At 37.4% G+C, this 17,278-nt stretch overlaps 1 protein-coding gene across 1 annotated transcript in view; it reads right to left on the bottom strand.

The window, feature by feature from the left end:
- Window positions 1-17,278, bottom strand: part of BANK1 (B cell scaffold protein with ankyrin repeats 1) — a 307,032-nt gene that overhangs the window by 10,078 nt on the left and 279,676 nt on the right. Inside the window, 2 exon segments of the mRNA XM_032398831.1 lie at window positions 1,056-1,231; window positions 12,534-12,599. Coding sequence (XP_032254722.1) covers window positions 1,056-1,231; window positions 12,534-12,599 — 242 coding nt within the window.

Genomic DNA, 17,278 nt, shown 5'->3' with positions numbered 1-17,278 from the left:
ATTTGTTTGGCAAAACAACTGCCCTTTCTTGGCACTGCAGAACCTGGCTCAGGTCCAGCCACCGCCCACGGTCAGAGCTGCCCTTCAAGACAGGTGGCTTCTGAGAAGGAGTGATCTCGGAGGTGCTGGGAAAGTCCCCTTGCCTTAACTATCTTCTGCCTCTATGCCCATTTATTTGGAATGTTATCACTGGGATTCATTTTTCTGTTGTTAAAAAATGTGTTCCTAAGCATTGTTTTTCAATAAAAATGATCTCTTGGGAAAGGTAGTGTATTAAGCTATTAATGATTATTTGTACTTTGGCCGAAACTAGCTAATTAAATGTATTCGATCAAACAGTTTCCTGAGAACTGGTTTCTATGGCACTGGGGCTTTCTGTGATGAGAAGAAAAAAACTGTTGGACTATTTTGGGAGTAGGAGGGCCTGCAGGATAAAACAGAATATGGTCCTGATACCCTTCACTGAGGAATGCCATGGGGTGTATATGGTATATTTTGTTTGCAGGCTCATCTCAGAACCACCTACTCTAATACCCTCTTAGGATGTATGTTATATTAATAGAAGACAAGCTTATCTGAAGTTAATACTCTTGGCTGCATTTGTCTGTAAATCTTGACTGATATATACAGTTTCCCCCCCCCCAAAGGTTAAGGGGAAGAGAAGAGAAAACTTACTATATTTCATTGAGGACTATTGCCTGATATGATTTAAATTATTTTCTTGTTCACTTTAAGCCTGGTCAACATAATATACTCCTCAGAATGCTGAGCACATGTTAGTGTAAAGATGCTTCACCTTAATTTCAGCAATGAGATTCACAAAACATTCACATAGCCTTATAAGATGATCAGGTATTAGCACTGATACACTGAGTCCCAGCATTGAGTTCACCAATGATTTGTAAACATGAAACGTTTAATTGGTAGTTCGAAAACATCTTTTTTTGTGGCTAGTTAAAATCAAAAGAACAGTTACCTGTGTTTCTCGTAAAGACATTTATAGAGAGGCTCTGCAAGTGAGTGAATGTTCCAGAAGGGACTGGGGTCAGTATTACCTGCTGAATCATTTCCAGCTCAGTCTTTCCCATCTGCCAATGTTTAAATTTCTCTAGGGCTTCATCCACAGATAGTTTCCCATTTTTGACCTTCTCCTGCAAGAGGATGAGTTCTTCCTGCCCAGCAGCAAGAGAGTCCACAGTGGAAAAGGCTTGACTTTCCATCCGACCTCTGTCTACAATATGAGGGGAAATGTTTTAACAAGAAGACAATATATGACAATTGGGGAAAAAAAAAAAGCACTCTAAAAACAAATCAGTAGAGCTTCTTGTTCCTGCCAGTCTACAAGCAGTTACAGAATAAATCAGTACAAAATTTTTAATGAGTTTCTTTCTAAGGATTGTTGTGCCTGGTACCTAGTGTTATGGGTAAAAACAACGTGTGTCATCACTGGGGGAAGAAAAAGGGACAATCTGAGAAGGAACAGTGTAAATTTCTGCATTGTACTAGTTGTGGGCAGTGCCAATTTCATGTTCTTTTTGTGAGGATTATTTTTAATCATGTGCACAAAACACTTAGCACAGTGCCTGTCACACAGTAAGCTAAGTAAATAGTAACATTATTGTCAATGATAAATATTTGTGGAATACATAATCTCTGTAGCTTTGGGAAAGGAGATCTCAACCAACATCCAAGTGTCACGAGAGGTTTAGGAGCATTGACGTTATTCCTGAAAGATTTAAAGTAAGCAATTCCTGCTTGTTTTGTAATGCACTGCTCTCTTCCCAAAAGAGTTTATTTTGCTCAGCACAATAAGAACATTGGATGGTCCAGTTTCCCATGTGCTGCAGCTAATGCCACACCACAGACCAGCCCAAGGTACAGTAGTAACAAACCACAGACCATGGATGAGTTCGGTGCTTTATTTGTCCCATGTAGTGTTTAAAGACAGAAGAGAGGCTGCAAGCCTGTGAGGATGCTATGTGCTCTCCAGACTACCCTAATCCCTGTCACTCCTTATGGTCCCTGGATGGCATCTCACTGGCTACCTGCCTGGCCACAGAACTCATCTGAGTTTGTACCTTCTTTAACAAGTCCAACCTATGTATCGTATTGTTCAGGAGGGATTGGGTCACTCCTCAGCAGTGTCTATCTCATGCAGTATCAAATCTAAATATGTTCACAGAGTCTAGAACGAAAGAATAGGTAATCCTGTCCAGTTGTGTCCTGGTTTGCTGTCCCTGAATCATTGCTCATTACTGGGAGCCCATCTTCAACAAAGATATAGATCAACTAGACTGTCACTAGACCAGACAGACAAGGACTTAGGAAATGGAGGGCATTCAAAAAATTTTTTAAAGACTTACTTATTTATTTTAGAGGGAGAAAGGGCATGTGCATGAGTAGGGGGGAGGGGCAGGGGGGGAGAGGGAGAGAGAGAATCTCAAGCAGACTCCCTACTGAGCAGGGAGCCCAACGTAGGGATCGACCTCACAACCCCGAGATCATGACCTGAGCTGACATCAAGAGCCGGACGCTTCACTGACTGAGCCACCCAGGCGCCCCTCACATTTTATAATGATAGGGATTCATTGATAGTATTTGGATTGGTTAGTCTGGAAAAGAGACATTTCAAGTACTTCATAGCAGGTTTTAAGTATTTCAAGGGAACGTGAGCCTTGGGGCTGTCTTGGAATGACCTTTACCGGCTTTCTTGGTTTTGAGAAGGATTCTAACAGGGAATCTTGGAACGGGGACACAGAGAGGGTTCCTTTCTGAAAAGATTCACATACACATAAAATTGCTCCATGACCAATCATTCTGATTCCTATGGGGGTTTTCTCGGCTTGTCTTTTTCTCTTCAGAAGTCCTATTCCCCCAGAACTAACAAGATGTCAACAGATTCTACACTCTAAATCTTTTTCTTCAGGGATGACAGAGCATGAAATCCCAGGAGAATTGGAGAAGCACAAGTCAGCCAGAGGGCTTACTGGTTCAGCAGCCAAAAGCACAGATAACAATTGCGATCTTAATTCTTATACCATTCGCTTTTTATAGGCGCCTCCAATCTGGGAGATGCAGTTTGCAAAAGAATTGTATGTGCCATTCCTGACAGAGTATGGAAGTTTAGTGCCATCATTTAATAGCTAAGACACTCAACTAGCCCCTTACTTGTGTCTTCCCTTTGACTAAGTGTGAATGCATTTTTATCTCAAGTAACCTATGCAGCTGGATTTTCTGCTTTTGTTGAAGTCGTCTCAAGGAAAGTCTTCCTGGAAAACCCTACCAGCTTGTTTTGCTCTATGTGCAGGGTTAGCTGAATTCAAAAAAATACTGAATCATCTTAACAATATTCATTTCAATTACCCTTCATCTTTCAAATTCTCGCTACTAAAATATAAGTAAGATGACTTTTTTGGGGGGGCAGAGTTCAGTCTTGTGTGGTTGTGCAGAGAACAAAAGAACAAAAGTTAGGAGCAGCAGGAGTTCTAAATAGAGCAAGTTCTGGAAATGAACTGTTTACTAAGTTTACATACTTCTGCTTTTACTCACCCATCCCCCCTCCCCACTAAAAAGATTAAAGCAAATTGTCTTGATAAATTATTATTAGCCATGACAAGTTGCAAAACAAAATGATTTAGGCACTTTACCATCTTTTCTCCTGAGGGTAGACTAGTCAAACCAAAACGTGCAACCTCTAATTTTTAGTAGGGTGTGCAAAATTGCTTTAATGCGTTTAGATTACTGTTTTATGGGGGATGGAAAATTTTTTCTTTCTTTCCTCCCCAAATTTATATTTATTATTAGTTTATTTTCAAGAAATTTAGTATGAGTTTAACATAATTATTGTTGAAAAGCGTTTGTCAGATTGCTAACTGTACGTATTGCAGACTCTTGGTCTCTTAATGTAAAAGCTTCAAGACAAACTATAGTTTCTAGAGTTTTAGTTCCTTTTGGATCAGTTTCTTACAAGGTTTTCTATTTGATCAAATAAAAACATCAAGTAACACTGCTGTGGTGAGTGTATGAATCTTTAGATTAGGTAAGAAAGTAACTGAGCTTTTCATTAAAATTATTTCTATTACTGAATGACTGGCTAGAAGAACATTTTTTACTGAAAATTTGAAAGGAAACAACTTGATTGCCCAACAACAAAGAATTTAAAGTATGAAATATTTACTTAATAAATATTAAGTAGTCATTAAAATAATAATAATTAAAAAGATCATGTGAAAAAAAAGACCATGTGGCAACATAGAAAGTACTTATTATATAATGATAAGTACAGAAGCGTAATACAAATTTGTATATACAGTAAAAATGTTGTTCATAAAATAAAGCATGGAGGGAAACTATCTTGCGATGATACAAGTTGTTCTATTGTGATAATATCAGAGATTACTTTTTTCTAATTTCCAGCTTTCTGTAATAATACTGTATTTAAAAAAATTTTTTAAGATTTTTTTTATTTATTTGAGAGAGAGAGAGAAAGGGAGAACAGGAGCGGGGGGTGGGGAAGGGCAGAGGGAGAGGGAGAGGGAGAAACAGACTCCCCACTGAGCACCTGAGCAGGGAGCCCGATGCGGGGCTCCATCCCAGGACTCTGGGATCATGACCTGACCTGAAGGCAGACGCTTAACTGACTGAGCCACTCAGGCACCCCTGTATTGTTTTAAAGTAAGAAACTTTCTCCCACTTTGCCAAGAGCCTTCCCCATGGCATACAAACCATTGCAAGCCATGCTATATACACTGTACCAATGCCATATCATACTGTACCATCTTACCAAATTATTTTGTAATTGAAAAGAGCTTGTCAGTAATAGAACTTAAAAACCCAGTAACCAAGATTTATATCTGAAGTTATTTTTTTGGCCCATAGCTAAGGAACTAGCAGGTAAATTAACTCTGGGGTTAAATTCAAAATACCTGGAGTGTTGAATTATTTGTAAGCTCCCAACAAAGTATCCCCATCTCTTGAACTTAGGGCTGCATATCGCCAGAGTTCCTCCCTTGACTAAACTTGAGTCAGACCCAGATTATTGCAATAAAATTACGATTTGCTGCATTACCTGTTTTTTATCACCAATATTTTACCTTCACATTTCAGAGATACTGTTTACCTTATATATATTTTTTGATTACTAAATCATGAATGAAAGGGAATGATTTTAGTTTTGCATTTTCTTCTAGTTCCTAGACAATTTTATATTATCTGAGCACCAGACCCAGATTATTGCAATAAAACTATGATTTGCTGCATTACCTACTTTTTATCACCAATATTTTACATTCACATTTTATAAATAAATTTACAATAATTACTTAAATGCAATTCCATGTTTTATTGAATTCATTATTCACCACAAATTCTTTAATACCATAAGTTCTCTTTGAACTTTTTATTTTGTTTAGTCTCTCATTTACTTAGAATATATTTTGGGTAATACTTTCATGATATACACAGAAATTCTATCTTTTCTAAAACCTTAGATATCCAAGAATTATATCTTTCTTCTTCTTCTTCTTCTTTTTTTTTTTTAAAGATTTTATTTATTTATTTGACAGAGAGAGACACAGCGAGAAAGGGAACACAAGCAGGGGCAGTGGGAGACGGAGAAGCAGGCTTCCCGTCGAGCAGGGAGCCCGATGTGGGGCTCGACCCCAGGACCCTGGGATCATGATCGGAGCCGAAAGCAGATGCTTAACGACTGAGCCACCCAGGCGCCCCTTCTTCTTCTTTTTTTTAAAGATTTTATTTATTTATTTGAGAGAAGAGAGAGAAAGAGAGCACGAGCTGTGGGGAGGAGCAGAGGGAAAGGGAGAAGCAGACTCCCCCCTGAGCAGGGAGCCCGATGCGGGGCTCGATCCCAGGACCCTGAGATCATGATCTGAGCCGAAGGCAGATGCTTAACAGACTGAGCCACCCAGGTGCCCCTATATCTGTTTTCTTCTTTCATGAGTGAAATAACAGACTAAATATAAACTTTTTTTTTTTTTTCTTTTTTTTCTTTTTTTTTTTTTATTTATTTGAGAGAGAGAATGAGATAGAGAGAGAGAGAGCATGAGAGGGGGGAGGGTCAGAGGGAGAAGCAGACTCCCTGCCGAGCAGGGAACCCGATGTGGGACTCGATCCCGGGACTCCAGGATCACGACCTGAGCGGAAGGCAGTCGCTTAACCAACTGAGCCACCCAGGCGCCCCTAAATATAAACTTTTTAAGTTGCAATCTTTTCTTAATACACCATTTAGTTCATTATCTCAAATTTTTGTTACACAGATTCTCTAATTTTTAAAACTGATTCTGATTTTTTTAAAATAGAAAATCTAACTTAAAATATCTTCACAATACTTTAGGATTGCTTCTTCATCTTTATAATTAAAAATATTTGCTAGGGTGTTTTTAAAGGTGGATATATTTCCTTATTGTTTTCTGGGTCACAGTGAGCCCATATAGTTCCTCACTTCCCTATCTCCAAAGCTTTGTTAGCTATGTCATTGATTGTATTTTGTATTCTATTAAAAAAAAAGTACCAAACCTATTATATGTGAGTTGGATCTCTCTTCTCTATATCATCTGATTGTTTTTAGTCTTTCCCTGTATTGAGAACAAACCCTTCTCCGATTATGTTCTCAACTCTAATAACTGATTTTTTTATCCACCATCAGTCCTTTTCATTGTGACCAATGTGGGTTTTAATTTGCTACTGAAATTTTAGCTTCTAAGTTTATTTTATTTTTACCATACTTCCTCTTGTCACTAGATCCCTTTTCTTCGTGTCATATGTTTCATATCATCCTGCCCTCTCACCTAAAATGTCTTCCATGTAGTTTGCTTTCATCTTAGCTTGACCTTGACCACAGAATGTCTGCTGCTGTTACTTCCCTATGTTTTCTTTTTTTTTTTTTTAGATTTTATTTATTTATTTGACAGAGAGAGAGAAAGCATAAGAAGGGGGAGCAGCAGGCCGAGGAAGAAGGAGAAGCAGGCTCCCCGCCAAGCGGGGAGCCCAATGAGGGGCTTGATCCCAGGACCTTGGGATCATGACCTGAGCCAAAGGCAGATGCCCAACAATAGAACCACCCAGGCGCCCCTCTTCCTTATATTTTTAATTTGTTTATAAGTTCACAGTTTTCTGAAATTTTCTTTTTTGGCTTTTGTATATTGACAGGTGTCAGATACTGAACCTAAAAGTTGAATTGTTTAGCTTAAATTTAGTAAATGAAAATTCAAAATAATCCATACTTCTTTACTGCCTTAAAATATTTTATAAACAGGTAAAATATTTTTTAAAGTCTAAGATTTAAAAAATTACAAACTGTTAGTTGAAATGTTCTTATTGTATGTGTGTATGTATTTCCCATTATCTGTATTTTGCTTGCTTGGTGTTTGACAATCTTACTCATTAAACAAATCATTTACGGAAGTATAATTATCCTGAGCCTTTATGATTAAATTCTCTTTCCTTTTCTCTGGAGTGGTTTTTGAAGTCCTCATATTATTTATTTGTTCTCTTCCTCAATCCTTCTTGAAAGAGAACATATCTATAGAATCATGTTCACCAAGGGATTTAGTGTCTATTTATCCTTTGCTTCTATTCCTTGTGTTCAAATTCTGTTCTCTGCTCTAGTTTGCAGGGGATTTTGATGGTTGCAATTCACAACTGAGGACCCCAGGGTTTCGCAGGTTTGGGTAGTGCAGCCTTGTCACATTCAGGTGAAGTATGATTCTTTGGCACTATGTACTGACTGGTCTGTAAGCAACTAACTCCCTGCATCAAGTACTAACGGAATTCTTTTTAACATGCCATCCCTCCATCACAGAGCTTTATTTGGGGGTCTCGGGATGCAAAGTATAACACTGAATCCCTCCTCCTCACTTTCTACTGTGGGCTTTTGACACATCACCATTTCGGACAAGGACCCAGTTATTATGCGAGTTTTCTCAGGTGTGACTATAATAAAAAAACTTTTGTGAAAATGGAAATGTAAGTTACACTGAAAAAGAGAACTGAGGCCATTTTTCTTTTATGGAGTACAAATGACCACGATAATTCTCCCTCTTTTCTTTTTAATATATCCACTGCTAGCAAAAACAGCCTGATGAAAATACCTCAGAGGCCAGCATTCTCTTTTCTCCCACATAAGGGCAATACCATCTACATCTATGTTTCTCTGGGCCTCCAACTTGCAGAAAATTTCATTATTTAACATTTATCAGACTACTGCAGCACTGAGCATTTGGAGAGCACAAACAATATATGTTCCCTGACTGTATCTTTCCCATGAGCATTCACACCCCCTGAAAAGACCAGCCAACAATGACTTTTCAGTCTGTATTGAAGAATCAGTGGGCAGAGACTATACCTGGGGCGAGGCAGGTAGTTACTGAGTGGAGAAGATTTAGTGCCTACGTATTAAACACATGTGAATAGTTTCCATTATCAAAAATAAATGTTTTCCTTCATGTTTTTATTGACCTGATTCTCTTGATATATCGTTTATTTTTCCACTTTTTATGGAATTATGAATTTAGAGGAATGTGTCTCGAATATAAGAAAACAACATGGAAAGCATGATAACAAATGATAACAGCAAAAGTCATTTGTAGCAAATGATATAATAATACAATGGGGAGTGGTTGGAGATCTGAATTTTTATGTGAAACATGGAGTTAAGCATGGTTTAAACATGGCAAAAATTAAAATTATATTGTGCAGACTACTTTTGAAATATAACAGAGTTAGTGGCCAAATTTGACTACAATATGGCCTTCAAAAAAGTTTCTTTTGGTTATATTTTGTCTTTTGCATGGTGGTTTTGAGATTATTGCTCATTACTATTCTCACATGTTCCATTTTTAGCCATGTCTAAGGTGAGATTTAGGCAACCAAATTTTAGAAGCTCCACAAATAATTCTTATGCTCATCTAGAGTTGGGAGTCGTAGATATAGGCAGCTGGCTAGCGTGGATGTGCTCCCCCTACCTCCAACCTAACCCCATCCCCCAAAGAAATGGTTTGCCTTCCAAGAGTGACAGCAACAGCACATCCCTGATGAGATTCATTATTTAACTGTGTGACTGAGGAGATTTGTGGATGTGACCCATAATCACAGGGAGGCAGTTCCAAATGCTAGGAACGCTAAACCTCATCAGTTGCCATGTACCATATTTGAGGTAAGACTACGTTAATAATATGTGGATGATTCCAGTGAGGATAGAAAAGGCTCCTTGGCATAGTCCAAGAAAAAGATATAACAAAGGGGGGAAAAAGGTGTAACAGGTATGGGAGATGTGAGAAATCTTGACCTGAGACTATTACATGATCTTGTAAGGCAGGGAAAATTAACCAGATATTTCCATGTCTTTGAAGAAGCAGCCCTTACATTCTTCCAGCCCCCTTTGACTTGATCATGTTCACCTAGTAGTCTTCTAATTACTAATAATATTTCATAGAAATTTTATTATTTGTCAGGGGTCTAATGAATCCAAGCATTCTAGTATAGACTTAATAGATTAAAATTAGGGGTTATAAATCAGTCCTCTACCAGCATCATTAACATGACTCAGACTTCAAAACTCTGATCAACTCCAAACCCACTGACAAAATTCAGTTCTCTGGCTTGCAATGTTGATGAACAAACCCTTGAGCACCCTGGGAAGCTCAAGTTTGGGGAAGGTCGGAGAGCTGTGCTAGCAGCATATTCTGAGATATCACTCTGGCATTTTCTAATTTCAAAACCAACTCAGGAAAACTGATTTTAAAACTGTATTTTGATGGAAATTTTTATCTGGAGGATCCAAAGTCCTCACCATTTTCCCTATATTTTTTCAGGATGTGAAAACTGAATTGAAGAAATCTGTTAAGTTTCCATGGAAATGGTGCCAATTAATTTTTTCTGTTCCTCAGGAAAATTCCTTGACTTAGCAATAATGTAACTTCCTGGCAATCCCTTGGCAGTCTTGAATGTAGGGCATCCGAAACACTTACAATTTCAGTGGGAAAATAGTTGGCTCTTGTAATCCCTTTTCCTTCCAGCATATAGTGAAAGAATTAAATAATTTCTTTAACCTTCCTTAGAGAACCTGTCTAGTCCCTTTAGGAAATCTTGATTCTGACAAAAATTTCATAAAAGGACCTTTTTTGTTGTTGTTCAAATAAAGAGATTATCATTGGTGAAGCAGGTACTGTTTTTCCAACTATACCATGAAATCCCAGGATAGTTAAAGAGTAATCATTAATTCAGGAATAAGCAGTTTTGATTGCCTAGTACGTCCCATGGGCTGGACAGTCATAAATATCTGAAAAGGTTTAGAGAAAAATGATTGGAGAGAGTAAAGAAATAGTAAAATTGTATAATTTAAAAATCTTCCCAATTATTCTTAATTATCTCTTCTGTTCTCACATTAGATTCTGATTTCCCTGCAGACTGCAGTAATCAGGGAGGTTTTCCAACATTTCACAAGGTTTAATGTTCCTCTTCTCCTAGCAAGTAGAACAATATTCTTTTCTTTTCTGCAGAATTACTGATATCCAGGGTTAAAAGAATCTAGGGAAACTGCTCTAAGGTGACTAATCTAAAACATCATCAATAAGTTGGATTTAAATATACAGAGAGAAAAAATTCATACAAAATTCGAGTAAAATTTTCATATCCTAGCCCTAAAAGAGTTTTAAAAATATACTGATTGTTGATCTTAATGAAACAAATTAGGTACCAAGGTATGGAGAGATATTAATCCAATAAAATATTTTATAATTAGGTTCTTATTTCCTTTCACTATTCTTCCCTCCCTTTTTTTTTTCTGGGTACAGAAGGGACTATTTTTCTGTACATAAGGTGAAGAATAATTTGTCTCTAATAGACACTAGCAGCCTTTCCTTATGTTGCTCTCTGGGGGTAGCCAGCGGACAACTGGTAAGAGTGAGAATTCCAAGGACCTCTTCATTCCTCTTGCTATTTGTCACCTTCCTTCATCTCTGATGGGTTTCTTCACATTTCCTCCTCAATTTTAACAGAATTTAATTAAAACATGATAATTGAGTAATTTATTTAAAAATGCTTCAGGGAAATTTTCTCCTAAAGATCTCAAAGCATCCTCTCTCTTTGTTCCTTCCAAAACTCTGTGGGGTATGTGGGGGAGTCCTGATAGGAATAATCTCTACTTTGCTAACTCCTCAGGAACTGTTTGATTCTAATTGTAGAATGATCTCATATGGAGGTCTGCACTTGTTTCTTGAGAGAGGTAAAGGTACAGTGGAAGGATAATAACCTTAAAAAGATAAATCTTTTCCTTCAAATTGTGAAATCACTAGAAATGGAAAGCTGTCAAATAGAGGTTTCTTTTCTTTTTTTTTTTTTCTACATGTAAATTTGTAAGCAGTATATCTATGTGTTCAGGGCCAGAAATTCAGCTTCATCATGTGCTGCATTCAAGCATCATGTACTTAATTGGAAGAACGATCTAAGTACCATTTGAAGGGATGGATGAAGATCACTCGTTAAGGACATACCTTTGCTTGGAGGACAATCCATGACGTCTTACGAGCAGGTCCACTGAGGTGGAGTGAGAAGTGGGTGCAGTCAGTGCCCAGCCATCTCTACGATGGCACAAAGGACACTGGCGGGGGGGGGGGGTGTTCAGTGGCTACTGGGAGATAACCTCTTGGTTTTATTTTAATGTGTCTTTCAATAATTTACTGGTAGCAATTTCAAGGCAATGCTATCTTGGACTGAAGTTATTTCCAAGGTGCGTTGAGATTATTGATTATCAGAGCCAGCCCCCTACATCTGTCACCTTTTACATTTTTCATTTTTGAACTTCAACCAAGCACTTATTATCAGGGGGAACATCATAATAAATAACCTGCTAGAGTTTCTCTTTCCCACTGGAACCATGCATGTCAGGGAAATCTTAGAGAGAGAGGAAAACAACGGGAACCATGCACATCAGGGAAATCTTAGAGAGAGAGGACAATTTTGCTACTGTGTGTGCTGTCTCTGTAGCTAGTTTTCAGCTTGTTTCTGCATGACAAGTAAGTGTTCCAAAAACTGCTAGATTAAGGGTGGAGAGCAAAAGAATAGTGAGACAAGGGTCCAATCTTTGATTGGAGTTCAATGCAGAGTACAGAAATCCCATGCTGGTCCCCTTCTTTGAGAAATCAATCATCTGTTCCCCCGTCCCCAACCCACCCAACTTACACTCCAGAGGCTTCTCTCTAATGGTCTATGAAAGCATGGTCTCCATACAGGTTAGAGAAGTTGTATTACTTGACCTTCCTACAGCCCTGGTAACAACATCATCAACATCACCACAAACATTCTCACAAGGTTGTTTCTTGCCTTTATTAATTGAAATAATTTTCTTGTATTAATCTAATGACAAAATTATATTTGGGCAAGACACTAATTAAAGAGTAAGACTAATCAGGCACACAATTATTTACTTCTATCCTCAGAGACTTTACCCAATATTCATATGACTTCTTTAAATCTTACTTAGAGATTATTGAATAAACTGAAGTTCATGTTACTACCTTGTCTCTTAGGACCATGGAACTTGTCACCATCAGATTGTCTTCCAGCTGTCTTTTGTTGAAACACTGTAAAAAAAAAAAAAAATAGCACATAATATTTACTGAACACAAGCATGAAAAAGAACAGACTGTGGAAGTCTCCAGGAAACTAGAATGTGATACCTCATTTTCCTTAGTAGCAATTCTTGAATTGTATTATTTTTGAGTAGGAGGATTATTAAATTTACAATTTTCTCATTTGCACAGCTTATCAGTCATTTTGAAAAGCATTTTCTTTAGGCAGAAGAGTGTAATGCTGATGGAACACCTCATTAAACTATTTAAATCAAGATATGATTCCATTCTGATATCAGGTAAAGCTAAAAGGCGCATTTTGTTAAAAGTGATAAATGTTAAAATCACATGAAAAATTCCATTTGCACAGAAATTACTCATGCTGACTTTCTGGTGATAAGCAAGGGTAATGATGGTTTCTTCTTAAACAGATGAAAAGACTGCTGTATTTCACAGATGTAATAATAAAAAAGATACTTTATTCTTGCATCATCTAGCTAGACCTCAGACCTATTAAAGCAGCTTATTCGAATTACTTCATTATCTGAAAAGTGCTTTGTTCTCATTTATTATTTCTCGCACGAAATTCTGTGAGACAAATCAGCATTACTCACCCCATTTTGCTGATGAAAGATAAAATTGATTGTTTAATATTTATTGAGCACCCCACAAAGTTCCGTATAGCTTCTGGCATTTGTTAATGAAAAAGCTTATACCCTTTACAACTTGACTTTAGAAATTGAACATCCCAGAGTTCATGCTATTTATTTTTTATGGGTAGTCTGCATCACAGGGTTTGGAAACAGCTAGAGGCCTTGGAGATTGAGTCCAACCTCATATGTGTAAAGATGAGGGAGGTGGAAGTTTTAATAACTTATAAAAGGGCTGAGTAATTTCGCAATGATCCCAGAACTGTTGTTAGTAGAGATGTGATTTAGAGCCTCAAGCCTTTGACTTCGACCTATTGCCTGGTTCTCCACAGCACTGCTACCTCTTCTCTTCCATAACTATTTCTTTTGAAAGATAAAGAAGGAGATAGAGGGAGGGGATTCACAAGAACCCTTGAGCACTGCCAGCATGCTTGGGTCTCTTGATTCTCTTAGCAGCTCACCAGACTTTCCTGGGACAATGGAGCTGAGGCATGTGGGAGGGAGCGAGCAGTGCAGCTGGATGGTGCTTGACCACTCTGATGGGAAGATGCAGCCCAGCGGTTGTCTTATATTCTCTGTCTTTAGTTTTAATATTCTTTAGACCAATCTATTATCAAGGTCACACCTGTGTTTAATCTGGATGACATTTTTTTGAATTTAAAAAAATTGCCCCAAATCCTATCACATCAAAAATGATTTATTAAGCATATTTAGTTTGTCAAGACAAAGAGTAGTCTGCCCTACTGTCTTCTTTCAAACAGGAAAAGCAAATATATTTTCAAAGTATGATGTATTTAAGAAGAGTTATACTCATGAAATACCATCATTTCTGGTTGAAAATCAATTTTCTGCTTCACGTTAGTATTTGGAAAACATGCTAAATATAACTTAATGGCAAGTTCTGGGCTTGTGGTTTGTATTCTTCCTTAAATAAAATATAATGATGGATATATGGTGTGTGAGTATATTTTAGGATATTAGAAAAATTTTTACAAGTGGTGCTTGATTTTTTTTTCATTGGCCAGTTCTAAAAAGTCTTGAAAATATGAAACAGTCTTGAAATTTTAATAACAGGGGGAGTCTTTGCGTGCTTTTTCTGTTTTTGCCAATATTGTTAAGATGATAACTGAAAATGTCTAAGACAAAAAAGGCTGTAGTCTGGCATCATTAATATGGAAAATAATCTGAATCCAAAGATAAATCTGGACAACAAATTCTCCAAATAAAGAGTACATCGATCGATCAGTTTTAATAATTCTGCTGCATTTTGAAGCTACAGAGTACTTGGTATTAGTTTTTCCAGATTTTTGGCATTAATTTTTTAAAAATCATTTTACATCCTGTATGTGGTTCTGCTGACAACAAATGCCCAGGGTGCGTGAAATGCAGTAAATGCGACACAAGTCAACACCCTCGGTTTCTAGCCTTAGAATTATAAAGAGTGTTGTTTATTTCTTGTTGAGATTTCACCAGGGTTTCCAGCTGGAAGAGCCTGGGATCTGAAGGAAGATTGGGAGGGAAGTTGGATGTCTGAGAAGGATGGTTATCAAAGTGCTGATAACAGAACTTTTTAAAAGCAGGGTGTGCATCCTGTCACACCCCACAGTACAAAGGCCCTTTCTCCCTGGATAATCTCTCTTGAAATTCCCTCTTAACTCACCTCCAGCTGCACCCATTTCAATTGGTCCCCTCCTTCCACCTACACACAAGCCTCATTTCCTTACAAAGACGCAATTAGCACATTACCAAACACACTGTTTTCTTGATGCTATGGAAGTTAGGAGGTATTTTTGAATGTGAGGTAGTCTTGGAAAAAGACCTATATTAACTTGTCTCCTGAAGAAAGCGCTAGTCCATCAAAATGATCACTGACTCAAACATGCATAACAAGCTAACTCTGTTAGCCTTAGGAAAAGGATAGGTAGATATAAAATTCCAGAATTCGTTAATCTTTCTTTTTTACGGTTAATATTAGCTGAAACATTTTAAATTTACCAGTAAAACCTTTGTTCTAAAAAGCTTTATACGCTTTCTAGTTACCATGCTCACTGACACAAACCTTTATAAGAGGTAAATGTAAAATCCATGATATCCTGAGAATTGAACATTGGGTTATGGGTCACTCAGCTTTATATATGAAACTACATACTTTTGTACAAGATTTGTGGTGAATAAGATGAGAGTCTGTTTTAAACATACAGAAATTGGAAAAATAACAACCCACCTATATGCCAGAATGCTAACTAACTTGGCACCGGGGAAGGGGTATAGTTTCGTCTTAATGTTAACAACATATGTGACATGGGAAAATGGCTTTCCCCTCCTGGCACTTTATTTTCTTGCTGATAAAGGTGGAGCTCAGATGAGATGATCTCTGATGTCTCACTCAACTCTGACATTCTAAGATGCTACCAATTCTTATTTCCCAAGTCACTCCAGGCCCAAGTGTCTGGATAAATTCTTAAGTATGAATTTAAATAGGGGGCTCCGTTTTGAGGAAGAGATTATTTGTACTGAGGGCTTAGACTAATAGAAAAACTAGAAAGTTAAACCACAGACCAAGGTTAATTTTTTAGAAAATATGGAGGTGATCCTGTCCCTATGTGCTTGAATTCTTGCAGGATACTATTTTTTTTTAAATCACATTTTACTGCATCAATGTTCAAAAAATGTCATTAAGGCAATTATGACATGCATCAACATTGATGACTCTGCCTCAGTGAAATCTTATTTTTCTCTTCCTACCTAAAATTGGAATTTGAGAAGAAAGGAAAATGAATACATTATTAGTAGTTGTCACCACCTTTAAACATTAAAAAAAGCCCATAGAGAAAGAAAAACAATTTTTGAAGTTCAAAATAATCTCAAACAATGCAAATGTCCCAAATACCATCCCCATTTATCTTAAATATTGGCGGAACAACTTCTATAAAATTTTCTCTAGAATAGAAATGACACTAAATGGAAAAAAAATTAGCATAGTATTAAATATTCAAAACATTAAGCAAAGCAGAACTATCAGAAGAACAGAGGAGGAGGAGAAGGTGAAATATAACGAATTCACTGGTACTATTTGTCTTTCCAGGTTGCTTTTGCAAGAACATTCTTCATGTCAACTTCATTTATGGCCTATTTCAAGCAAAGGGACCCTACCAAAGCCACCCTATCCTTAAAACATCTGACAAAAGTTATTTGGAATTTCTTTGTAAGCGGCTAAGGTAATGGAAAGTCTGTGCAATAGCCAAATGCATTCATAAAGATGTGGCTTATAAACAACAAACCCCTTGATGATCCATGCCCATTAGAAGTGCAACATAAAATGTTTAGAGCTATCACTGAAGATTATTCTCGAAACTAGAGATTTGATATAAAAAAGTGACGGATTTGTATTATGCTCTGGGTTCTCAGAATGATATTGTACAGGTAGCAGCAGTGTGTTTATTATTTACTCAATAAGCTTTCATTACGTTGCTAACTGTGTAACCAACTACAGTGTTAGGCAAAGGTAAATAAAACCCAGTCATAGTTTCCACAATGTCCTCCATTTTCATGTATTCATTTAAGCAAAGGTCAAATGTGTCCTTAGCGCCTACTGATGAGAGAGGATAGAGATGAGAAACAATCAGGGAAGGCAAAGGTAGTAATTTGACCCCTGTAGCCTTACTCTTCCTACCTTGTTCACCCCAATTTGCACCCTGTGAAAGGTAATCACAAAAAGGTGGAATGAGGCAAAAGCAAACAAACAACAAAAAACCCCACAAAACCCAAAACGCTGTAAACAACCCCTTTGTCTAAGCAGCAAAAACAGGTTAAGAGAATATTCTAATCCTATAAGTAGTCACACTGTCTAAACAAACGGAAGCTCAGAGGAGAGAGGTAGCTTCCTTGCAAATTGACCAAGACAGACTGAGCACTCCTACTGGCTTAAAACCACCATTGCATTCTGTTAGCGATAGTTACAAGTTATTAAATTGAACCAATTTATCAAACATAGGTCACCACATTTGAATAGGCACATTAGGGTTGGCATGGCCATACACA

The sequence above is a fragment of the Phoca vitulina genome, unplaced genomic scaffold, assembly GCF_004348235.1.
Source record: "Phoca vitulina isolate PV1807 unplaced genomic scaffold, GSC_HSeal_1.0 scaffold3, whole genome shotgun sequence".
Lineage (NCBI taxonomy): Eukaryota > Metazoa > Chordata > Mammalia > Carnivora > Phocidae > Phoca > Phoca vitulina.
The sequence above is the reverse complement of the archived record's forward strand: the minus strand, read 5'-3'. Positions and strand labels throughout refer to the sequence as shown.